The sequence below is a fragment of the Phyllobates terribilis genome, unplaced genomic scaffold, assembly GCF_046119375.1.
Source record: "Phyllobates terribilis strain yellow unplaced genomic scaffold, ASM4611937v1 Scaffold_2__4_contigs__length_985480577, whole genome shotgun sequence".
NCBI lineage: Eukaryota > Metazoa > Chordata > Amphibia > Anura > Dendrobatidae > Phyllobates > Phyllobates terribilis.
The window spans coordinates 443367682-443393350 of record NW_027362762.1 but is presented as its reverse complement, the minus strand read 5'-3'; the positions used below and the strand labels follow the sequence as shown (position 1 = coordinate 443393350).

The 25669-nt window shown below is 39.4% G+C and overlaps 1 protein-coding gene across 1 annotated transcript; it reads left to right on the top strand.

Annotated features, from left to right (window-relative positions):
• Positions 1 to 25556, top strand: UNC45B (unc-45 myosin chaperone B). Its single transcript, XM_073670564.1, has 20 exons — positions 1 to 113; positions 6516 to 6677; positions 8700 to 8736; positions 10300 to 10475; positions 12519 to 12608; positions 13123 to 13290; positions 13848 to 14013; positions 15392 to 15562; positions 16496 to 16667; positions 16815 to 17115; positions 17550 to 17644; positions 17841 to 17982; positions 18065 to 18205; positions 18387 to 18514; positions 19764 to 19830; positions 19942 to 20055; positions 22001 to 22116; positions 22908 to 23025; positions 23905 to 24063; positions 24265 to 25556. The coding sequence occupies exons 1-20, from the start codon at positions 102 to 104 to the stop codon at positions 24523 to 24525; spliced, it is 2796 nt and encodes a 931-aa protein (XP_073526665.1). The 5' UTR covers positions 1 to 101; the 3' UTR covers positions 24526 to 25556.
• Positions 25557 to 25669: the final 113 nt, after the last annotated feature.

Sequence of the window (25669 nt, the reverse complement as noted above, 5' to 3'; positions counted from 1 at the left end):
AAAACTGGACCATCTCATTCACATCTATATATAACCCAGAGGACACATGCTGGCTGAAGAATACTACAGGAACAGAAGTCCAGAGAAGTCCCGCATTTCATATGCCTGCAAAGGTAATGCAGTCTGTCTATTGATCTGTGAAACGTTTAGATTGGTCTATTGGTTTATTGGTCTCAATAGTCTTTATTGGTCTTCATTGATCTCTGTATCTGGTAGGGCTATGCTAATTTTCAATGGCATTACTAGGACAGAGCAATACAGTATTAACCTGAGGGTGTACTTTTTTTTGTGACCTCCTGAATACTGCATTTTCCCATTCAAGCAAAGTTGAGCATTATTCATTGTACTCTCTTATATTTACCAGTTATATGTATATGTAAAGAAGGCAAATAAGTACAATAATATTAAATGTATATTTGTGATCATATCGTTTGTAGGAATGCATATATTTACAATTTGTGTATTGTGAAGACTGTGCAGAAACTGGCAAATATTATTTGGGCTTCCTTTCTGAAGAAGATCCAGAACCTGATTCAGAATATTTTATAATCTGGAACCTAGTCCCATTGCTGGTATAGGGTAAGGTTATATATATACTATATATATATACCTCAAAACTGAAATTGCAGTGCCTAGAAGGAAAAATTGTGGAGTTATGGAAATCACAGGAATAATGGACATGTTTAATAATATTCAAATGGTGCAAAAATGGAAAGAAATTTTTCAAAACATCTCAATTTATTCAGTATCGAGTATAAGAGCCACACACAGAAATCCCCGCATTTACACACTTGGCATGCTATCAATGAGGTTATTAATGGTTGTCTGAGGAATGTTCTATGACGGTGAATGCATTTGGGCAGGCACATCATCAAGATCCGCTCCTGGCAGCTCCCTCTGCAATTGCCAACCAAAAAGGTCCAAGATGTGCTTTATGAGAGACAAGTCCGCAAACGCTCCAGGCTGTAGTAGCAAGTTTAGGTCACACAGTAGCACGAGCAACATAAGATCTGGTGCTGTCATGTTGAAAAATTGTTCTTGGGACACTTCTGAAAAATGGAAGTACCACTGGTTCCACCACTTAATCAATGTAATTGTACCTGGAATTACTAAAGCGGTCCAACTACAGTACATTATGCCACCTCACATAATAATCTGCCCATGTGGTCTCCAGACCAATCTCTGGCTATCACTGCATCCAAGAAAAAAGTAAGTCTCATCTCTGAAGAGAATAGACCTCAATTGCCCTATTCCAGCCTCTTGCATCCTTCTGGGTAACCATGAATAGGCTTTAACGATGGTCCAGGATTCCAGGATTATGGTATGAAGACCCCTCTAGTATTCATTTCAGGTATTATTAACAGCTCTGAGTTACATTGATTTGGTGGTGGAACCAGTGGTATGGCCACTTCTAAAATATCACAGGAGCAGTTTTTCAACATGACAACACTAGACCTCATGTTGCTTGTGTTACTATCAGCAGTCTGTCTGGCCTAAACATGCTACCATTGCCTGCAGTATCTCCGGACTTGTTTCCCACCAAGCACATCTTGGACATCATTGGTCAGCAATTGCCGATTTGCGTGTCCAAGTACATTTAGTGTGGCAGAACATTCCTCAGACAACCATTAACCGTTATAATGGTTGTGACATGTGACTTGAAAATTGTAATACCCTTTTTTCATCATTTTCATATCATGAACATGTCTACAGATTCCATAATCCCATGACCTTTCCTTCTTTCTGATTAAATTCATCACTGCTGAGACTGCTGAACAATGTTGATGAGTGTATATATACGTGTGTGTATATATACATGTATAAATGTGTGTGTGTATATATACATATAAGTTAGCATAGTTATTATGCAGCTTTGATTTTTTTCCCCAAAGCACAATAGTCAATGTGTATCTATATATACATCGAGGCTGCATAATAACCACGCTAACTTTGGATTCTATATAGAGTATAGTGAATTTTCAGAAGCTCTCTTGAGCTTCTAGGTTACAAAGACAATTTTGTGTCACAGGCTAGAATTAAGACAGGTGGCCATGACACATGGTCTAACGTGACCAATTCAGCTTCCATATATGGTCAGTAGTTAGTCAGCTGAATAGACGCTCGTTTGGTGTGAAGTACATTAAGCAGACCCTCCCAGACCACCATATGTCCCAAACTGTTGATATCAGAATGCTTGTCTGTCTCATTATCAATGACCTCTATTTGGTTACAAATATACAAATTAAACTGTGAAATAGCAGTAAACAGTGTGGTCCTAAATACACATTGTAGTCACTAGTGATGTGAAAAAGGGCATCTCTTGCAAATGCTACCCAATGGAGCCCTGATACGGAAATCTTATTGTTATATGATCCATCACAATGATAGGTAGCATGTTAAAAATTTATGGCAAATGGTTCTAACAACATTATATTTAAAGGGGTTGTCCGGTCCAAACTGATAAGTCTGCAGTCACTTTGTGTGTCTGCAGACTTATGAATTCCCCCAGCGCAGGCACTGTGCACTGCGGGGATTCACCGGTTTCAGACTCAGGACCGGAGGATCTGTATAAGTTACATATACTCCTGGACAGTGGTCGTGGACCCGCTTCCATACACTTATATGGAGCAAGGCCATGCCCTCTAGTTGGCCATGGCTACTGACCGGCCGCGTCACTAGATGGGGCATGGTCTTGCTCCATATATATGTGTTTGGAGCGAGGCTATGCCCACTGGCTGGGGGTATGTGAGTCGGTCGACAGGGGTAGGGGTACTCGGATACCGGGATGGATGGGTTACTTCTGTGGGGATCACGGTTGGTCGGTTCCCGGTTCCGTGCCCTGGACCGTCAGTAAAGGGAAGGGGGTGAGGATGATGGGAGTATTGTGTCCTGACGCCTCCTGTGGTAACTGGTAAAATCGGTTACCAGCGCTGTGTATGGTTGCTGAGGTGATCGGCATACGGCTTGTACGAACGCTATAGGCAGTAATGTCAAAGTAGGCACACACACACACATTAAGTCTTTGTTTCAGTACCTTTCTTTTACTGATGTCCGGTAACAGGTACAGTTCAGGAGGGTAACCAGGTTTTCGGTGCAGGTAGAGATATTCACTCTTGGAGATTTGTGAGGCCTCCTCTAACAATGTGTGCGTTGTTTGGGATCAGTCCTGCCTTAAGCTGAACATGCCACCTTCACTTTCTTTGGGGTCCTTCTCCACAACTGACAATGAGGACCTTTCCTTGGGGCTACCAATTCTCTTTCTGGGCCCCTGGTCCTATACTTGGTCAAGTTTGGCAACTCTTTCCCCTTCTTCTTCAGGGGGAGTAGATCCTCCTGATCTGTCCGGGTTTTCTATGCTATTCCTGAATTAGTAGCAATCTCGGACTCCGATGTCCGGGTGAGCTAAAGGGATAATAGTTTTATCTCTTTTTTTCTCCTTCTAGCCTCCGTCCCTCTCTCTAGGGCGCTTCACAACACAGACTTGTTTCCTAGTTCAGGGCTTAACTGGTCCTCGGCCAACAGCTCTCTGTCTCTCCTCCTTCACCCCTCACAAGACTAACTGCCGCTTTGCTGTCTCCCTGGAAACTGACTCCTCCTCTCAGACCTGGGGTGGAAGGTGTTGTGTGTGCCCAAGTGTACATCTCTCCTTGCACCTATGGATCCTGTGGTAATCCCCCGCAGGGGTGCCACATATGTATAACGCATACATACACTCCGGTCCCGACTCTGCAGTCAGAGTGACTGCAGACTTATCGGTTTGGACCGGACAACCCCTTTAAGTCCTCAAATAAATTATACATGCAGGCATTTTACTCTAAATACAAAAGAATGTAATGTAGATATGTAAATTCTGCTGTTTTCTTAGGATGAGTTCACATATATCAAGTATGCCTGGCAATTTTTTTTGGCTCTGAAACCATTCGTTAAAAAAATATGAAGGAGGGTTTTACAAATCTCATTAACATATCATCTGTCTGCTGGGATCTCCAGTTTTCATTACATCAGATTACTCTGCATTGTTTGGTATAAATTTCACTTCCATCAACACGATATATGTGGAGACATTGATAAAGCATGGAACACTAGAAAATTTCAGTTCGGAAGGCACGATGCACAGAAATATGGTGTTTATTCTTGTTTTGGATATTGATCTAATTGATCTATACAAGGGATCAGGGGGGAAAAAGTTGCAAGTGTAGTGCAGACTGGATCGCACATTATGGTTGTACCCAGTGGACTGGAGTGCCAATGGCCCACCAGTAACCAACTCCAGGGCCCACTTTTCTCCTACATGCAAATGTGACATTATCCTCAATCACAAATTTATAGAACAATGAACCGGGTAGATTGGTAAGTGAATAAGATGCTGCCTTTGTCTGTACATAGTGAGTCAAGTATATTGTGCCAAGTACTGCTCAAATAAGAGGGTGGTGGCCCACTCCTGTACAGGGGCCCTCCGGAGGATTCTCCTGTTCTCCTGTGGGCCAGTCCAAGCCTGGTTGTACCTATAACCCATTTCCTTTATCCTATCCCATCCTTTGGTTGAACTTGATGGAAATGTCTTTTACCAACTGTCCTCTATAACTAAGTAAGGTGAAAGTGTAAATGCAGCTGTGGGATGTATTCTTCTGTAAACAGGAATGTTGAATAGGTTGTCCAATTTCATAGAGAAACAGAGACAACACTGTGTTTGCTAACTACATTAGCATTGCTTACCTGGTTGCTCCCTTCCAGCCTTTGTTTAAAGGGCTGCACTGATGACGTTACCTTTACAAACACATACAGTATACATACACTGTGTGTCAGCACACTATGATTAATGCATATATAAACTCCACTATTGCTTGGCATGTAAAAACCGTGATGTACTTAGCTAACATTTATTGATCAAAAAACGCAAAAGCCATCCAGCTATGACCAGGCATACCTCACATAAATGGTCTCAAGCTCTAATGACTCACCCTTCCAGTTGTCCGTACAGGCCTCAAATAAAATGGGGAAGAGATATATACAAGGCTTAGCTAGTAATGAAACCTTTTTGGGAAAGATGGATAGAGAAGGTTTCTGAGCCCGAGAGGGAGCCACCCCTCTTACAAACTGCAAAAAAAAACAAAAAGGGACACTTATAATACTAAATTAATATGCAGGTGTATAAATAAACTATGTGGCCAATATACAAACATATACATACACTGTGTGTCAGCACATTAGAACAAGAGGTGCTTAGCTAACATTTTTTGAGCAAAAAGTATAAAAGACATCCAACCATGACAAGGTCTACCTCATATGGATGGTCCCTAATGTTACAACATGCCTTCAACCAATCACTGGGCTTTTCAATCTTGTGCTATTTAAAGATGTATGTCTTAAAGGGGTATTCCCATCTCCAAGATCATATCTCAATATGTAGTAGGTGTAATAATAATAATATTAGAAAATACCTTAAATTAGAAATGTAGTATAGTTTTTCTGATTCACTATTTCTCTTTCTTCATATGCAGGCACTGCTGGACCTTAGGTATCCATGCTTACGACCACTAGCAACTAGCTAACTAACTGTCACTATATCAGTGGTCATAACCATGAATAACTAAGGTTGGGAAAAGATCTTGGAGATGGGAATATCCCTATAAGTACTTAAAGCAAACCTGTCAGTCAATTCATGCTGCACAAAGCATAGGCAGCATGGTTCTCATCCTGCCTGCAATATTGCAGGCAGGTATGTTTTTCTTTGAAACCCTCTGGCATTTAAGAGAAAATATACTTTAGGTCTGGCCGAGGACCATAGCTGGAAACAAGACTTGTCTGGTGCTACCCTTACCTGTCTCCTCTCAGTGCCGCTGCTGGTGATTGACAGGTCCCTCTCTTGTACATAGGGAGTGACCTGCCAATCACTTAGACAGCGCTGGGAAAAGCCATCTGGGGGCAGAGCCGGACTAGTCTGGGCTACGGTTATGATCCCCGGCAGGTACTTCAAAGTACATTTCCTCTGAGAAGTTTTGAGTTTTCAAGGAGATTTTGGCGATTTTCCATTCATTTTCTGCTCCAAAGCCTCACAAAAACCTCAATGTGAACAAACCCTATAATGGAAGAAAGTCCCTTGTACAGCATCTCCAGCAAAAAGAGACAAAAGTAGCTAAAGTGTCACTTAGGGCGCAGTCAGTCGGTGGTATAACCTGGTCGACGATCACAATGCTCGGACTGGCCGCCGGCTCTCCTGACCCGAGCATGACAGCTGCATAGAAATAAATGCTGTCACACTCACGTCAGGAGGGCCGACGGTCAGTCCGAGCATTGCAATGTGATCTTCGTCCTGCACCCTTAATCTGTACTCAGTCAGACACAATTATTCTGCGGTGCCCTTAATAGGAAAGTAAATACTTGATGACAGGTTTCTCCATCATTTACAGCTAAGATTACCTGAAAATACTATTATTTTTGGAAGACTGTTCTATTAAAATGACCACTGCGATTACTAATATTTTTATTGATTAAGTTACGTTTTCTTTCTACAGATGGAAGACCCGATACAGCTTAAAGAGGATGGAAATAAATATTTTAAGGCAAATGACTACGACCAGGCTATTGACTGTTATACCAAAGCTATAAAGCTTTTAAAAGATAAGAAAATGTTGGCAGTTCTATACCGTAATCGATCGGCCTGCCAACTTAAAAAGGTAAATGCTTAAACAAGAAATGCATTTCTTTATTGAAAACTAGTGTCAATACATGAATACTACAAATATATACAGTATACAGTGGTGCTTGGAAGTTTGTGAACTCTTCAGAATTTTTTATATTTTTGCATAAATATGACCTAAAACCTCATCTGATTTTCACACAATTAGATAAAGCAAACAAATCAATTGAAAATCTTAGACTTTGTCATATTTTAAATATGGAAAATGATCCAATATCACATGTCTGTGAGTGGCAATAGTATGTGAACCTTTAAGCCATGTTCCCATGTAGCTTAAATGCTGAATTTTTTGTGCAGTTTATCTGCTATGTTTAACTGTCCAAGCAAAATGAATGTGATTTCATAAAAAGTCAACGGGAGTGTTCAGTACTTTTATATTGATGGCATATTCAAAGAATAAGTCATTGATATCAGATTGATGGGGGTTCAGCACCAGGCACCCCCACTGATCAGCTGTTTGTGGTTCTCGTGGCAGCTGTATGTGCTTAATTGCAGAGCGGCACAGCACACCACTGTCAACTGTATAGTGACCACAACGGGGTACTGCTGATCCACTCACATTCGTTTGAATAGGGGTAGATGTGCAGTATCCAGCTGTGGCCACTATACAATTGACCGAGATGTGCTGTGCAGCTCCGCAACTGAGCAGTTTCGGATGCCACTGGCACTGGGAACAGTTAATCAGTAGGGGTGCAGTGTGTCGCACCCCTACTGATCAGTCATTGAGGACTTACCCTAAAGATACGCAATCAATATTAAAGTTCCGGACAACCCCTTTAATGTAGATAGCACAAGAACGCTGAGCCGAGTACCTGACTTCAGCGGTCACATGCTCTCGTCCAGACCTTACCACTGCAGCCTTGTCAGCAAAGACCTTAGGTAGCGACATAGAATTATCACTGCAGCTGCTGAGGGTAAGTAAGTTTGTTACATGTTATTAAGAAGTTAAAGCTGAAAAACCCCATGAATTTGTTGTGAGATGGTGCTGCAGGCAAACTGAACACCTGCTGCTGAGATCCTCGACACAATTCCAATATACCTGGGAGTACGAGCATTGGAATAGTAGAGTAGGGCATCTAACTTCCAACCCATCATGTGCAATGCTTTTGATACTAGTTCCTAACTACTTCACCATACCTCTAAGGCTTTGTTCACATGTTGCGTTTTTGCTGCAGTTTTTATGCAAATTAAAGGCTGCTTTTTACAGTAACAGCAAAGGCTATGAGATTTCAGAGATCTCATCCACACGCTTGTTTTTTTTTTCCTGACTGAATTGGAAAACTGCTACATTTTTTAAAACTGCTGTATGTCAATTCTTTCAGTGTTTTTGCAACATTTTTTCACCCATAGAAGGTAATGAGTAAGTGTAAAAATGCAGCATAAACACAGCAAAAATGCTGCTCTCAGTTTTTGCAGCATTTTGGTGAGAAAAACACAGGCATACCAGGATGTATAACCTATTTATTTTTGTGATTTTTCCCAAGTTTAACACATAATGTCTTGGTATCCTCACATGAGAATGGATATTAGCATTAATACTGTTTACTTAAATTAGTGATATGTGTTAGAGTAAACAATACCTGACCAATTCCATGCCCTACCACTTTGTGAAAGTAAACAATGTCCTACAAGCTCAATGTCCTCTCACTGTGTGAAAGTAAACCATGCCCTACCAACTCAATGCCCTACCAATATGTTAAGTAACCAATGCCCTACCAATTCAACTTCCCCTGCTGTTTCTACATTTTCAATTGTGTATTTTTTCATGAACTCATGTTGCCTTAGAGTGGAAGCAAAGCTGAACTTTGGGATCCTGAAATACAAAGAAAAAAAAATTAACAAAAACGCAGCAAAAAAAAAAAAACAGCAACACCTGCGTTATGTCTGCAGCTTTTTTACTGTCAAGAGATCAGGTTTTAGCTGTAGAAAAAAATGCAACAAAAAAGCAAAGTGTGAACAGAGCCTAATAATCTACCTTCTCTGTTTTATATTTTCAAAGGAGAACTATGTTCAAGCAGCCTCAGATGCCTCCAAAGGTATGTAGACCCTCCTGGTAGACTCCCCTTTGTAGGTCTATATTCTGTTGTGATGTGGTTTAGTCTAGAATAGCTCAGATTGATGAGGATGAGTTATATTTACTTCACTGAGCTGATCTGTACACAATCAAATATCAACAATCATTGTGAGTTCTCATTCCATTAATAGAAACCGATATGTAGAAGACAAATCCTGCCATGTGCAAATAGATGTGAAAAACTGATATAAAATCTGCCAGTGTTAGGTCATTCATAAAAAAGAACTGCACCCTTAATTATGTCAGTACACGTAAACCTGTCATATGATTCATGCTGCCCAAACTGCAGGCAACATGAATCAGAGCCATACTGTACGATTTCAGTAAGGTATATTTTCTCTGAAACACTCCAGTATTTCAGACAAAATATACTTTTGAAGATTTGTAACATAGCCGAAGACAAGACTAGTCTGTTGCCACCCCCTGCTCTCTTTTCCCAGGGCTGCTGTAGTTGATTGACAGGTCTCTCCGTTCTGTGCACATAGAGAGAGACCTGTCAATCACCTAGAGCAGCGCTAGGAAGGTCTGGTTTGACTAGTCTGGTCCCGGGCACATCTTCAAAGTATATTTTTTCGGAAACACCAGAGTGTTTCAAAGTACAATATACCTTACTGAAATCATGTAACCAGGATGCGATTCATGCAGGTTTCAGGTTTCCTTTAAAGAAGTCGCTACTTTCTGTTGCTATTGCAGCTTTCCTCACACACTGACCAGGACTTCTGCCCACAAAATGGCTGCCGGTGGAGGAGGCATTCGAGCAATGCCCATGCTCGAATGCCACTCCATTTATTACCTATGGATTTGCTGAGTGCTGCGCTCGGCTTTTTCTCGCAGCGATAATGAATGAAGCAGCTGACTGGGAATCTGACCTGCGACTGTAGTTTATAATTGGAATATAAGTGCCCGATCGGGGATAAAAATCTTCCATTCTGCTGAACGATGAGTGTCCCATTGGTCAGACCCTCACCGATCAGTAAGTTATCATCAACCTTGTAAATAGGTCATAACTTGTTTTCATCGGACATCATTTTTAGGTTGGGGTCACGCGATTGTATATTTTCTCTGCGAGAGAATCTGATTGATTATGTTATGGACACTCTGCTCAAACTCTGCTTCACGTTTGATCAGAGTGTCAGATAGTGTGATCCGGTTCTCTTGCATGAGAAAATCGTAGCATAGGTGGGGAAAATATGGAGAACTTAATTTTTTCATCTTCTCCATTGTCTGAGTCTGCGGAAATCGGACTGCACTCGGATGACATCTGAATCCAGTCCGCTGTTTTACATGCTCCCATAGACTCGGATCCACTCGCAGCATGCTGCAATTTTTTCTCATGCCGAATCGACATGAAAAAAACCCACAAATCTGCGCTGCCTCATAGATTAATATTGGTCTGAGTGCTATCCGATAAAACATCGGATAGCACTCATCCGATGTATACACTCATGTGACCATAGCCTGAGTGAAAGATCTGGCACAGTTTGGTCAGGTCAATTGAAAAACAAGTGTTTTGTTCTAATTTCAGCCATTGATGTGGATGCTTCAGATGTTAAGGCTTTATTCAGGCGCTGTCAGGCCCTTGAAAAACTAGGGAAATTGGACCAAGCATATAAGGATGTTCAGAGATGTGCAACACTTGAGCCAAAGAATCAAACATTCCAAGAGATTCTGCACAGACTAGGCACTGATATCCACCAGAAGGTAAGTCTATCCGACGACTACTGACTACAAAGTAAGTGCACTTTCAGGCAAGCTGTAAAACGTTTTACAACTATGTTAGGCTGTGTCAGTCAAATTAACTTTATGCAGCTCATGCAGACCAACAGGGGGAGCTAAAGCAAAGAAATATTAATGCAGTTGAAGCTAGAGCTGGCAGAGATTATTCTTAGCAGTGCCAGTCAAGCCAGGATTATTAGAATCTGTTTAGTCATTATTCTCAAAGGACATCAGATCTATGATGTACACTGATGCATTTTGGGCATATCTGCCAGTGCAAAGGGGAATTTTATAAAAAAAATATGAATGCAATTAATATCTTTTCGCCAACTTTTCTGGCATTAATAAAATTTTTACAGTTGCAGGATTATGTGTAAACAGGTTTCTGATCACCTGACGAATAAGCCAAACGCTTGTTCGACATGTGAAGTGATTTGTTTTGTGTTTGATTTGCCAAAAAGATCATAGTTTTTGGCTGTGCATCATCCTGTTTATACAGGACCTGTGCTGCTAAGAACAATGGCAGCCTATGCGCAACCTATTACAGATTGTTCAGTGAGCATCTGTGCAAACAGGCTATTAAATAATTGTCAACCTGTAAATATGTTGCTAATCGGCAGCCGTTTGACCCTGCACGTCTGAATGTGTAAATGCACCTTTAGAAAAAGGAGATGTGAATTGTTCATCAGAGCTTTACAAAAGTTTAACTGTGTTTTGCATTGAAAGGTATAATGAATCGGGTCTGGTACAATCAGATGTACAAAGGTGTTTGTGTTATTATTTTTTTTTTACATAGCACAATCTGTATTAAAAATAAAAAATAAAACTCTTGAAATTTTCACACTGACCACTAAGTCGTTTAGACTCTTAACTTCCTATTATTTCTAGAAATAACATGTACATTAGTCACAATGGTTGGATCCCGACTCATCTTTTGTATTGAAGTGTCTAGTGAGCATGTACAAAGGTCATCACCTATTCTCAGTGGTGGGAGGGGGTAGTGCTACTGAAAATCAGGCACTTCCTGGTAGTGACTCAGATAGGAAAGTACAGTCATAAGGTCAGGTTCAGAGGGCTGCTAGGGCCAGCATGTAATTATCATTCAAGGCAGTGAGAGGCTAGAATTCCGTGCAAATATTCCGGCAATATCAGGAGCTCAACGCCCGAGATAGGGGCTAATGGGCGCATCATGTCCTCTGGTGCACAGGGGAAGACAGACATGGAACCGTGTGAAGGGAAGGTTGCGGATCCAGGGTGCACTGCAGAACTGGACAGCAAATCCCTGGGGCTGACGAAGCCAGTGGGCATAGGGATAGTCTAGGAGGAATGAATCGTAGGGTTGAAGATGTGTTGTGCTAAGGAAGTAAGGAATAAGAAGTGTTGTGCCCTATTCCACATGTTACAAGAAGATGAACTTGAACTGTCCAGTAATCTTCTGTTGGTTGAAATGAACTTGGTGTCCCCTGAGTTGTGTGTGGCGCCTCCTAACTATGGAGGCCTGGAAACAGCGGAGGCCTGTGGCCTGCAAGTGAGGGTGATGCACCCACACCTGACAGCACACTGGGACTGGGACACGGTTTTCCTGCTAAGTGCCAGAGCGTAACAGGACAGCAGATCGGTCATGACTACCGGTCTCGGTCACTTTACAAAATCATTTAGCCAATGTCTGATACATGCTGTCCATGGTTTGCATAAAGTGTCAACTGTCAGGTTCCCTTTAATAATTCCAGACCTCAATACACCGTGCAGTGGATTGGTTATCGAGATTTTCACAAGTGACAGATTTGTTGCACACATTTCTGATCAGGCCTTGCAGAAATCTATGTGCTTGGCACCAATATGAACCATTCAGGAAGTACACGGCGTTCAAAGCCTCAGGGGGCTCCATGTGCTGATGTACAGCCTGTTTGACATGTCTCTGCCATGTGCTTAGGACCTAAGTGTATCACTGTTATTTTGTTCTAATCTTGCATGTTCCTTGAGCAGTCTTTCTAATTATATGCACCATGCTTTTTTTCTTTGTCTCAGCTTCATGTTCAGTTTTCCACTGACTCTCGGGTTCAAAAGATGTTTGAAATCCTGCTGGACCCTAATACTGACAAAGAGAAGAGGGAAAAAGTGAGTTACAGGACACATTTTCTTTTTGAGAGTTGGCTTTCTAATGTCAAGCAGGCTTAAAAATAAGACACAAAAAACACATGAAATACTTCATCAAATATTTTTCCTTCCTCTTCATTGTTACTTTTAAGGTAGAATAGCTTTGTAAATAAAGCACCCAACTTAGCATGGTACAAGCCTCCCTAAACAGCTTTCTTCAGACGAAAGAAGCCAATCTTAAAATGTTATTTTATTCAAAATGTAAACTGGTGTTAGGATTGTTGTCATAGTAAGCATGACATTAGTACTGCTATAATACTTCTACCTTAGATAGAATGCTTTGCCTGGTTAAATCATAAATTGTTACATTTTGGGACCTTAAAAAAGGCATAAAGGATAGCTTTATCTACAAACATAACCCTTTACTTGTGCAAGGAATAACAATTTATCAACTAAATAAAAATGATCAGCAGAGATTTAGATACCAATCAACCGGTGCTTAATATTTTCTTATGCATCCATTTTTTTCCGTCAGGCTGTCAACAATCTTATAGTTCTGGGCAGAGAGGAAGCTGGTGCCGAGCGGATTTTCCAAAACAATGGTGTAAATCTTCTCCTGCAGTTAGTGGCAACTAAAGATACAGAGTTAATTCTCTCTGCAGTGAGAACACTGTCTGGAATGTGTACTGGGCATAGAGCACGGGTAAGTCTTTGCTTATTATTTTATGATAGGTGCACACACATTAGAATACAGTTGGCCAACTTTTCCCTGATGGCAGATATCAGATAAATGTAAGATCAGGCATGTTGAATTTTAACATGCCCAGTCCTTTTTTTCACAGGAATAGTCAGAAGAGTCTATAAGCTACCTTTTTCCTTCTTCCTATTTAGATTACAATCATGCTTTGCCTAGAGGAGTAGGCATATGTATGGGGGAGCCGGGTAGAATAGCTGTTATGCGTTAAGCCGATATATATTGAAGCACATTTAGAAGTAAGAACATTATGTTGATTGAATATTATAAAAAAAGGTGAACAAAAGTTTTACTGCAAATTTGATTGAAGGTAAACTAGCAGTAGTAATCAACAATATTCCAGAATTAATGTAGAACTGGGAGTTATTTGTCTGCTAATGTAAGATAAACTAGAGTTGTTGAAGTATATTTAATCCTGAATCATACAGGCAAACCTTGTCCAGCCCTTGCATTTGTATGTTGTCGTCTACCAATGTGAAGTACAAATAACGTTTTATTCTACACAGGCCGCTGCTATTCTGCATGTTGTTTGCTTTGATCGGATCTGCCGCATTATGGCTATGGACAATGAAGAAATTGCTCTAGCAACATGCAATCTTGTGCAGAATATTGTGGACTCTCTTACTAAAGAGGATCGGAAAGAACATGGCAAAGAGGAAGCTCTTGTACTAGGTAAGAGTTTGTTACCTGAAAAGTGTGTGCGTATAATTATTTATAGTTTAATTTAACATTTATATTTAAAAAATAATGATGGTCACCATACAAACATAATCGGTTTCTAGATACAGGGTATCCAACAAAGGAAATAGGAAATAAGTACTGATAGTGTAATAAGTATTAAGGTGTACAATATATTGCACTCAACCAGGATTGGTTAATGCTTTTATATAGTTATACTGTAGTTAAATAGATGAGAAGGTTAAAAGAAGACAAATCAAATCCACCGAAAATCCAACTGTGATGATCCGGTAAAATACAAAAAAAATATTCTGAGAAAGTAAATTGCCGCATTCAAGGGGAAAAAATAATCCAGAATAAGTTATTCCCAAATAAATCCCTGGATCATTGTTCAATCTCTAGAAATCTACTGTGCATAACTTGTGATATTATATTTTTCAATGAAAGCAACAAGGCCCTTCTTAAATTTGTTTCATTAATTAACATCTTGTGTTAGAGTTCTAAAGTCTCAATGCTCTTACAGTAAAGAATCCCCATCTAATTTGATGATAAAACCTACTTTCACCTAAAGCATACCTTTTCTTCATTGTTGAAGTTCTAGGTATAAAAATGAAGAATCAAAAGATTTCTTGTGTTCCTTCAGATATTTGTACAACACTTGTAAAACACTTTTAGCATAAAGGCTCTAATGGATTCCTTTCTTGTTGTCTGTCACGAAGGCCATTTGGTGTGATGTTTCATCCAGGGGCCCAGAGAAAGGAGTCTGCTCCAACCCTGATGATGAAAGTGTTTTAATATTTAAATAAAAAATAATTTACACGAGACTGCTGAATGCCATGGATCTTTTTTGTGGATATAACCTTATATTCGGTCACTATATTATATTATCCTCCTCTATGGTTATTACCTTATAGAGTTTTATTCCATTTGCAAATACTGAATTTCTACTCTGTAAGCCCTCCACAAGGTCATCAATAAACATATTAATCTAAGAGGGCCTTATACTGATGCCTGAGTTAACCTACAGGTAACTGCAACCCAGTCTGATTTTGGTCCAAATGTGCTATTCTCTTTGAATATACTATGGAACACTGGTTGTCTATTTTATTATTTTTTATCTTCTGTACTCTCTCATTCTGCTCCACTGCTTATGCATAAAACCAAGAAATAAATTTAAAAGGGTAATCCAAAGTTTTAATTAGATAGTCCATCAATCAATGTCACCAATCTAAAATGTATTATCTATTTTAAGTATAGATCATCGATTTAAACAAGATGGATGACCCCTTTAAACATATTATACTTTCATTACATAAGGTAATAAAATGTTTTAGGAAAAGAGTTTTAGCAGTAAATATTCTTGTTTTTATAGATACTAAGAAAGACCTCCGGATGATCACCACGCATTTGTTGGACATGCTTGTTAGTAAAAATGTTTCTGGACATGGCAGAGATCAAGCTCTTAACCTGCTTAATAAAAACATCCCACGATATGACCTGAAGAATAAGGACAACTCCAAGACTCTCTTTGTGGTTGACGCAGGTGAGTTGTCTTCTGATAGTCCTTACCATTTACAAATCACTGTATTTTTCAGTCTTTATAGTCTCTATAGCTGCCAAAATCTCTTGGTCCCTTAGATGGCACATGGTGCTGATCAGTACCACTACTTCCTTCTTCAGGAACGGGAAAGCCGAGTTCTTGTAAGCTCTTCTTATGTTGCATTCCTTGTCGAGGATACGGCAGTATGACCCTTGGCTAGTGTGACACACTACCACGTTTTCTGCAGTGGTATTAAAGAGAGTATATTAGTGCAATCAACCCTCCTAAGCCGTCTGTATGGGCATTCAGGTAATAGAAAGTTAGTCTGGCACAGGGATTTTTTCAGCTCATTTACATATATCAAAAACGTGGCTTTCGCAGGAACCATTCATCAAATATGAAGGAATCATTTGATTCAGCTTTCTATGACCTGCATGCCCATATAGATGGCTTAGGAGGGTTGATCCTACTGACAAATGCCCTTTAAGAGTGTAAAACATACATATATTAACACTCCATATGGGAAACAGACATGGACTGTCCTGAAAAAGAGACTTCTTCTCTCTATATGTTTAAAAGTTTGCATACTCTTGATCTAATACTAAATGAACAGGAAATAATAACAGTATTATAAAAGTTTCAAATGTTAGGGGTTTTTTTACACAAAGTTTAAGTATTTATCCGTGCACACAGTTATATTATTTTAGAGGATTCAAATAGGCCACATTTTCTAATTTTTTAGCCTTACTATGACTTTACACTACCTTACTTTTTATACATGTGAAAAGTGATGGCAAATGTTTTGAAATTCTGATTTTAGTATACTGGTTTCATAAAATAGTGATACCCTTATACCTGTATGGATACTGTAAAGTCTTTCAGGGTCTATTTAAAATGTAATTTAAAAAATAAATAAATTTTGTATCTTTCCTTTAGGCTTAAAGAAGATTCTTAAGGTCTTAAGTCAGATTCCTGAATTACCAAATTGCCTTCCTTTGACAGTCAATACCAGGTTAACAGCTTCAATCCTTCTAAATAAACTGTATGATGATCTCCGTTGTGATCCAGAGAGAGATAACTTCAGACAGATTTGTGAGGAGTATATAACGTAAGTCATTATAGGAAAAAAAGCGAAACTTTTCTATGATAAAATGATCAACTTTATCACAAAACTTAATTTTATATGAGAGTTCATCAGTGAAATTCATGGTGTATCATATACTATATTGAATATTTGTGCTTTGTTTTATCACAGTGGACAGTTTGACCCCAAAAATATGGAGAAGAATCTGCATGCCATACAGACTGTGTCAGGGATTTTGCAGGGGCCCTTTGATTTGGGAAACAAACTCCTGGCATTGCAGGGGGTTATGGAAATGATGGTAGCACTAACTGGGTCAGAAAATGAAGTAGACCAACTGGTTGCAGTGGAGGCTCTTATTCATGCCTCTACAAAACTCAGCCGGGCCACTTTCATTATAACAAATGGAGTATCCTTGTTGAAAGACATCTACAAGAAAACCAAAAATGAGAAGATAAAGATCCGAGCTTTGGTGGTGAGTATATGTCCATAATGTAATTTACATCATAGACAATGACTATGGAAAATATCCTTATATAGCTCTGTTATATTTTTATGGGAATGTTAGATGGTAATTGGGATCAGGAAGCTAAAAAGAATAATGTAATGAAAATAAATATATTTTTTAATTCAATTAAAGATTGAAGTCTTGCTATTAGGGCATCAAGTTGGGACATCCTATGCTTAAAAAAGGCGACTGAATCCTGCTGAGAGGAGACATTTAATTTTCTGTTTATACCGTTTAAAGACAACCAGTTCTGTTTTTTGAAAGTTGAACGTGTTTTGTGAGTTATTTGTAGAACTTTATGTTCCAATTTCTCTACATATTTCATTGTGTAGATCATATAAATTTCATCTTATTATGCTGCTGAGAAATTTGGATTAGCGATAGTACTTTCTGAATTTCAGGGACTTTGCAAGCTGGGATCAGCTGGAGGTACAGATTACGCTTTAAGACAATTTGCAGAAGGATCCACTGATAAACTTGCAAAGCAATGTAGGAAGTGAGTATATATGTAATGTAAATGATATCTCATCTTTAAACTGTATAATTACATATTCCAGAGCCCTGAAATATGAAAGATGTTTGAAAGGCCAGTGAATTCCTGTATGTGCATAATAATGCTAGGTATGATAAGTTTAGGTATACTTCTTAAATAGTAATATAACCTAAAATCGGTGATTGGTTCTTCATCATAGGTGGTTGTGTAACCCAGGCATTGACATACAGACTAGGAAGTGGGCAGTGGAAGGACTGGCATATCTGACATTTGATGCCGATGTAAAAGATGACTTTGTTGAAGACGAACAAGCACTGCAAGCCATGTTTGACATGTCAAAGGTACGTAAGGCCATGTACACATTTAATAATGTCATGATACAGTTGTATACAAAAGTACTAACATGATTTCACTTGTGCACAGACAAGTGATAAGACCATTCTCTACTCTGTGGCTTCAACTTTGGTCAACTGCACAAACAGTTATGAGGTGAAGGAGGTCATTCCGGAGCTTGTCCAGCTGGCTAAATTTTCCAAGCAGCATGTTCCAGAGCAACACCCAAAGGCAAGTCGTGGTCTACTACCAGTAGTGGACTAATGTCCTTCGCATTGGCTACAAGTGTATATGACTTGTTCTTAGGGCAACATGCATTAATAAGATGCTTTAATGACATAAACCTCAGACAGAAAAAAATGTACACGTTGGTGTGTTCGGTAACAATTACTTAAATTATTTCTTGCTCTAGGATAAGAAAGACTTTGTGACAAAACGTGTAAAGAGACTGCTAAAAGCTGATATCATCTCAGCTTTGTCCTGCATGGTGAAAGCAGACAATGCCATCCTTACAGATCAAACCAAAGAACAGCTGGCAAGGTAAATATGTCATAAACTACTGTGCAACTCTCATAGACTGGCCAGGTATATCTCAATGTAGCACATTATACTGAAAATCATGGGCGCACTGCCTCCTCTGGTCTGAAAGCCACTTTGTCAGACTGAACCAGACAACAATAAAACTTAACAGGATAATACCAGGACTCCCACTTATTGTAAAATATGGGGTCTTCTTCTCCTTTGCTCACACTCCGGAAAGTAATTGTCCTACATGCATGTGCTGCTGTCTCCATTGTAATTTATGTTGATGAAACTTTCTTTTCTGAAGTGATGCACAGGGATTAGGAGACCCCCAATTATGCTGATATATGGGAATCTCAGAGAAGAAAATTTGGGCTTAATTGGTGTTGAGCCCAATTCACTGCTTCTCTTTAAGGCAAGGACTCCAATATAATGTTTGGTTTCCTGCTAGGTTTTGTAAACTTACATAAGTAATAAATGTATTGTATCATCCTCTTCAGCAGGAGTGCACCGCTTCCAGCCCCCTGCTTGCTGGGGAGGGGATTGGAGGGTAGAGGGCACTCCTGATTCATTGGTTAACCGTTTGGACCAGTGGTATTGTTGCTTCGTTGGGCCACATTGTTGGCTCTCTGATGCTGTTAGCAGAGGTAACTTTGCTTCTGCAGCTTTGGTGGAGTCCAGGGGCATTGGAGCTGGCTGGATCCAGTGACCTGGCCAGTTTCAGAGCTTAGAAGCTCTATTTCAAAGAACTTGTAAGTGCTATGCTCCTTGCCTGGGACACTGGTCACCTCTGATACACTGCAGCAGTTATCTAGGCAATGATCAGTAAATAATAGAATTAAAAATGACTCTGTTCTTGAGAAAGGATAGGTTTTTTTTTAAATAACAAGTAAATTGCAAAGTCTCTTGTTTTTACAAGCACTTTGAAATTTTAACCTTTTATGATTAGGAGAAAAATGAATTTATTAAAGTCCAGAAATCTCAGATGTGGCCCGCTGTTCTTTGAGGTCTTTACCATGAAGAAACATTTTAATCTGGAGAAAACCAATATATTTCCTTATTTATTACCTGAAAAATAGTGGCTAAAGGGTATCATCAATTTCTCAGAAGTAGAAGACATTTTATGAATGCCACTTGTTACATATAGGTAAAAAGTTTTGACTTTGCATATCAGAAATTTTATTCAAATGATCTGGCTGTTGAAAAACCATAAGTGCAATTGCAAAATTGTTATTAAAAATAATTTATAATAATGTGAACCTTTTAGGGTTTTCTTAGCATTGTGTGAAGATCCTAAGGACAGAGGAACAATTGTTGCACAAGGAGGAGGCAAGGTAAATACAGAGTAACACGATGATTTTATTATTTATATTAGAGTCTGCTGTATAGCAGTATAACTGCTGGTTTTGGATCTACTGTATAATGCTTGCATTTTGTTTGGATAGGCCATGATTCCTCTAGCCCTAGAAGGTACAGAAGTAGGGAAGACAAAGGCCGCTCACGGTCTGGCTAAGATAGCAGCTGTGTCAAACCCAGATATTGCTTTTCCTGGAGAGAGGGTATGTAATAAGGAACTTGAATTTACCATCTTTTAAAAAGGATTTGTCAGTTGGATCAATCCATCTAGGCCATCTAAATGGGCATGCAAATCATAGAAAGTTGAACAACATGATACCTTTGATAACTGCGATCCGATGTCTAAATCCAGAGAAATCCACATTTTTTTTAATACATATGGGCAGCCCAGTGGCTCAGTGGTTAGCACTGCAGCCTTGCAGCGCTGGGGTCCTGGGTTCAAATCCAACTAAGGACAACATCTGCAAGGAGTTTGTATGTTCTCCCTGTGTTTGCGTGGGTTTCCTCAGGGTTCTGCAGTTTCCTCTCACACTCCAAAGACATACTGATAGGGAATCTAGATTGTGAGCCCCAATGGGGATAGTGGCGATAATGTTTGTAAAGCGTTGTGGAATTAATGGTGTGAGTAAAGTATATAAGTGAGTAAAATAAAAATAAATAAATAAAATAAAAATACATAAATGAGCTGTTAAGATCTATGGGCTGGACATAGGCTCTGGAGGCAGATTCTCAGGGAGAGCTATTTTAAATGAAGGAGGGCGTTAAAAGTATGAGACATGTAATAACTGACTGCCCGCTTTCCTGATCTACATGTCTCACACTGGTACTGGCCAGTGTTCATTTAATCTGGAGGCGCAATGTCATGGAGATCTGTGTCAGGCCCATAGATCTTAACAGCTCATTTAGATATTAAGAAAAATGTGGATTTCTCTGGAATAAGACACCAGATCACAGATATCAAGGTATCATTTTATTGAACTTTCTATCAGCTGAATGCTCATATACTGTAGACGGCTAAGGCTATGTGTCCACGATCAGGCTATAGCTGCACTTTGGATGTAGCTCACCTGCGCTGCATCCAAAGCACTGCATCCGATCACGGAGGTAAATCCTATACATTCTATTGGGGAAATTTACATTCTGCGGCTCGTAAAAGCTGCACCACTGGTGAGTTTACGCGGCATCAAATAGAAGCACAGTGTTCATGGGATTTCTATAAATCCCATCCACTTTGCTTCTACTGTAGAACGCAGTGTTTTGGATGCAGTGCAGGTGAGCTGCGTCCAAAACACTGCTATTATGGATCGTGGGCATGCAGCCTTAGGAGGGTTGATCCTACTGATAGATTTCATTTAAACTTGTCCTGTCTTTGGGTGAGTTTTCATGTTTCATATAAGCATCATAATTTCCACTGCATGTTAAAGTAATACAGTGGTGTGAAAAATTGTTTGCCTCCTTCCTGATTTCTTATTCTTTTGCATGTTTGTCACGCTTAGATGTTTCAGATCACAAAACAAATTTAAATATTAGACAACGATAACACAAGTAAACACAAAATGCAGTTTTTAAATGAAGGTCTTTATTATTAAGGTAAAAATAAATCCAAACCTGCAGGGCCCTGTGTGAAAAAGAGATTGCCCCCTATACCTAAAAACTGGCTGGGCCACCCTTAGCAGCAATAACTGCAATCAATTGTTTGTGAGAACTGGCAATGAGCCTTTTATAGCACCCTGGAAGAATTTTGGTGTACTCATCTTTGCAAAATTGTTGTAATTCATCCATATTGGAGGGTTTCCACAAGGAAATCTGCATCATTATGTACTTCATTTGTAGGGGAAGGATTCCCAGGAAAGACCCTATGGAAATGTACCCTTAACCTCAGAAAGCTTAATACTTGTATAAGAAAAATTTATTCTGGTATATGTTTAACACAAAAAAAGATTGTCTAAACAGACCCACCTCTAAGCTGTGCTAAGTGTTGGCTCTTTAGGTGACCAACCCCTGATTGTACACTGAAATGTTTCTATTTATCAGTAGAGATCGTGACAAAGTATACTGTTGTGTGATTAACTTAATACACATTTTAGATACATTAGAATAAAACTGATAATTGGAAAATGACACCAACTTGCAAAGCTATTATTTCAGATATATGAAGTGGTGCGTCCCCTGGTCAGTCTCCTGAACACAGAGAAAGATGGTATGCAGAACTTTGAAGCACTCCTTGCCCTGACAAATCTCTCTGGGAAGAGCGATAAATTAAGGTTTGTATTCCCAATAGTAGATAGACATTATAATTGGAGCAACATATCAAGGAGGGGACAAAATGTATACGCGATTTTAATATTATTGCATAGACTGGCCATACTAATTACCCACAAAACAAAATCTTAAAGAGGACCTTTCACTGCATATTTCAATTTAAACTGAGTTCCTCCTCCAGTTGGTTCTGCTCCACTGATTCTGGAAGTTTTTTTTTTCTTCTGTGCCCCTCCATTCCAAAGTTGTGCCCTCTGTAATAAAGCTGAAAATGCTCCCTTCAACCAACTGGGTGTTTGCTGTTTCTTCTCTGAAACTGACTAATCAAAACATGGACATATCAACACAGATGTTCTTTGATACATCCCAAGTTGGTTGAAGGGAAAATTTGCACAATTTTTACCTGGCTGCATAACTTTGGAATGAAGTGACACAGAAGAAAAAGGAAAATCTGTCCCAGAATCAGTGGAATAGCGCCAATTGATGAAGATTCTTAGCAAAAGAACTTTTTGAAGCTAGGCAAGATTGGTCCAATTAATGGCCGAATGAGCACTTGTAAGGCTAGAATCAGACAGTCGTAGATTCTCTCATCCAAGAGAATTGGGCCAATTATGCAAATGACACTCTGATCAAAATCTGATCAGAGTTTGATCAGAGTGTCAGCATGTTCTGATCCGATCTGATAGGATGAGATAATTGGAGGACAGCCGAGCTTAGTACACGGTCAGCCCAGAAATCTTGCTGTTACCATTTTCAGTGTAAATATATGATCGACTCATCTATTTTTCTTACACAGACAAAAAATTATTAAGGAAAAAGCTCTTTCTGATATTGAGAATTACATGTTTGAGAATCATGAACAGATCCGACAAGCTGCCACTGAATGTATGTGCAACCTGTCGGTGAATAAAGAGGTAGGTGAATGTGTTCAGGGCTGCTTTTAGGCATGTCAGTTTATACTGTACTCAGATGAACGAGTCCAAAAGATGGGCCCAAGGTAAGATATTTGTTTTCAGTATTTTGATAGTAATTGCAGTGGGGCATTGACAATTAATCAGTGGTCTATGTTTTCTTAAAGGGGTTGTCCGGTCCAAATCGATAAGTCTGTAGTCACTTTGTGTGACTGCAGACTTATCAATCCCCCAAGCACAGTGCTTCGCCAGTTTCTGAGCCAGGACCACAGGGTATGTATGAGTTATACATACTCCCGGCCAGGGCCTGTCCATTGGGCGCTGTCTCACTCCATACCGTTGTATTGAGCAAGGCTGCAACCTCTAGTCGGCCACACCCACTGGACGACCACATCACTAGTTGGTCCGCGACCTCGCTCAATACAAGTGTATGGAGTGAGGCCATTCCCACTACACGGGCCCTGGCCGGTAGTATGTATAACACATACATACCCTCCGGTCCCGGCTCAGAAAACGGCGAATTCCCACAGCACACAGTACGTGTGCTTGGGGGGATTCATAGGTCTGCAGTCACAGAGAGTGACTGCAGACTTGTTGATTTGGACCGGACAACCCCTTTATGGTTTAAGAGTACCTGATTGTGTATAAGATATATGACAGGGGACGTAGATATTTCAAGTGATGGCCCTGAATCTGATTATTCAATTCATATTGTCATTTTATCTGGGAAAGGTTAATGTGTTACCCATAAATATTAACCGGTCACTCAAAACATCTTTACAAATATATCCATAATGTCTGATTTTTACCAACAATTTTTTAGGATATTGCAATGTTATAACTTATCTTTGTATCATAATACACTATAATATATTCCAATAGGTTCAGGAGAGGTTCACAGCCGATGGAAATGACCGTTTGAAACTGGTGATTTTGCTTTGTGGAGAGGAGGATGAGGTTAAACTACAAAGAGCAGCAGCTGGAACTCTCGCTGTTCTCACTGGTGCCCAGAAGCAGCTGTGCCATAAAATGACCGAAGTAGTAAGTACAAGCAGTATGATATAGAACTGATTATGTAATATTAAAGTTTATTTTGGATGACTTTTTCCATCGTTGAAGAAATGGTTTTTCAAAAATGCTATTTGAATTTTTTTTCATTCATTTATTATAACTGTAGTTAGAAATTATGCTGGAGAGGTTACACGTTGTGGTTGATATTCAGATGTATTTGCTTGTTCTCAGACAACACAGTGGATGGAGATCCTGCAGAGACTTTGTCTGAATGAAGACTTGCAAGTTCAGCATCGAGGAATTGTGATTGCCTATAACCTCATCTCCGCAGACCAAGAACTGGCGAAGAAGTTGGTGGAGGCAGAGATGTTGGAGATTTTAACCGTTATAGGAAAAGAAGAGAACAATCCCAGCAAGCAAAATATCATAGCTGTGGCCAGAGAAGCCCTGGTTAAATGTTTAGATTATGGGCTTATCAAGCCTGTGTCGTGATTATAAGTGTGTGTCATAAATCAGATCCCATGTGACAAAGGCGCATTCCCTTTGTATATAGGGGTGTATTGTCGTGTGTTGAAAAATAATTGAAAGTAGATGTGTGTTTAATGTTAATATGAGGCACTTCTCAAAAAGTGCACCTGTATTTGAGGTGGTCAAAGTTTAACCTTCTTTAGACCATCTGGTCTGAAAAGTAAGGCAGTTCTGCATTCACTAGTTTTTCTTAAGCACAAGATTCACCTGATTTATAGTAAATCTTCATTTATTGCTATTTAATAATACCCAAGGAATCATTATTAAAGATCACATTCCATACATAAAGACATTACTGTATGGTAGGAATCATTACACAATAAAGCAAACAAAACATTAACATTCTTGCTTAAAATCACATGTATTTTGTTGTTGTAGATAATAGGTTTTGAAAAAGAAACAGATGATAAAGAATTGTTTCCTCTAAGGCCACCTTCACATATAGTGTATTTATGGCACATTCTCTGTGTGGATCTGCTGCAGATTTTCTGATAACCATTGTGTGCTCCATCTGTCACACATTTTTTTTTTTACATTTGTTGCAATGCAATAATTACTGTACAAATTATCAACATATAGAACAGTACTAACTAACTAAAATCTACCATGTAGCACCTGAACGCAGTGTAGAGCATCATCTATTTTGTTTAAAGGGAACCTGTCACCTTTGAAAATGCTATTTACTTGCAGATATCGGGTTAATCTGCTGGTAAAAAGCTTTGAAATGCTGCATGGCTGCCTTAATGAAAGGGAGAAAATGAACTTATTTCCTCCCAGAAGCCGCTGGCCTTCAGTCATCGGGTGTGCATGGAAAGGCTACAGTTATCTCTCACAGCATCGGTCACTGTACTGTGAGTGGCAGAAAAAACTGATGGCACTTCCAATACAAGAAATAGGTGTGAACAGGTGCCTACTAGGGGGAGCTACCTCCATATACAATTAACAAATAAAGTAGCACTCTGCAACGCTAAGTATGTAAATATGAAGTATGAAATATGAATAGCATTACTGCTGTGAAAAATAGAAATAAATGAGGAATTTTAGCGCATGTAAATATGAAGTATGAAATATGAATAGCATTACTGCTGTAGAAAATAGCAAGAAATGA

What these genes read in the sequence shown, in the direction of transcription:
- UNC45B (XM_073670564.1), top strand. An exon ending in ATTTGTGAGGAGTATATAAC is followed by an intron (nt 16,668 to 16,814) that starts GTAAGTCATTAT and finishes GTTTTATCACAG; the next exon opens with TGGACAGTTTGACCCCAAAA. An exon ending in GGGAAGAGCGATAAATTAAG is followed by an intron (nt 22,117 to 22,907) that starts GTTTGTATTCCC and finishes TTTCTTACACAG; the next exon opens with ACAAAAAATTATTAAGGAAA.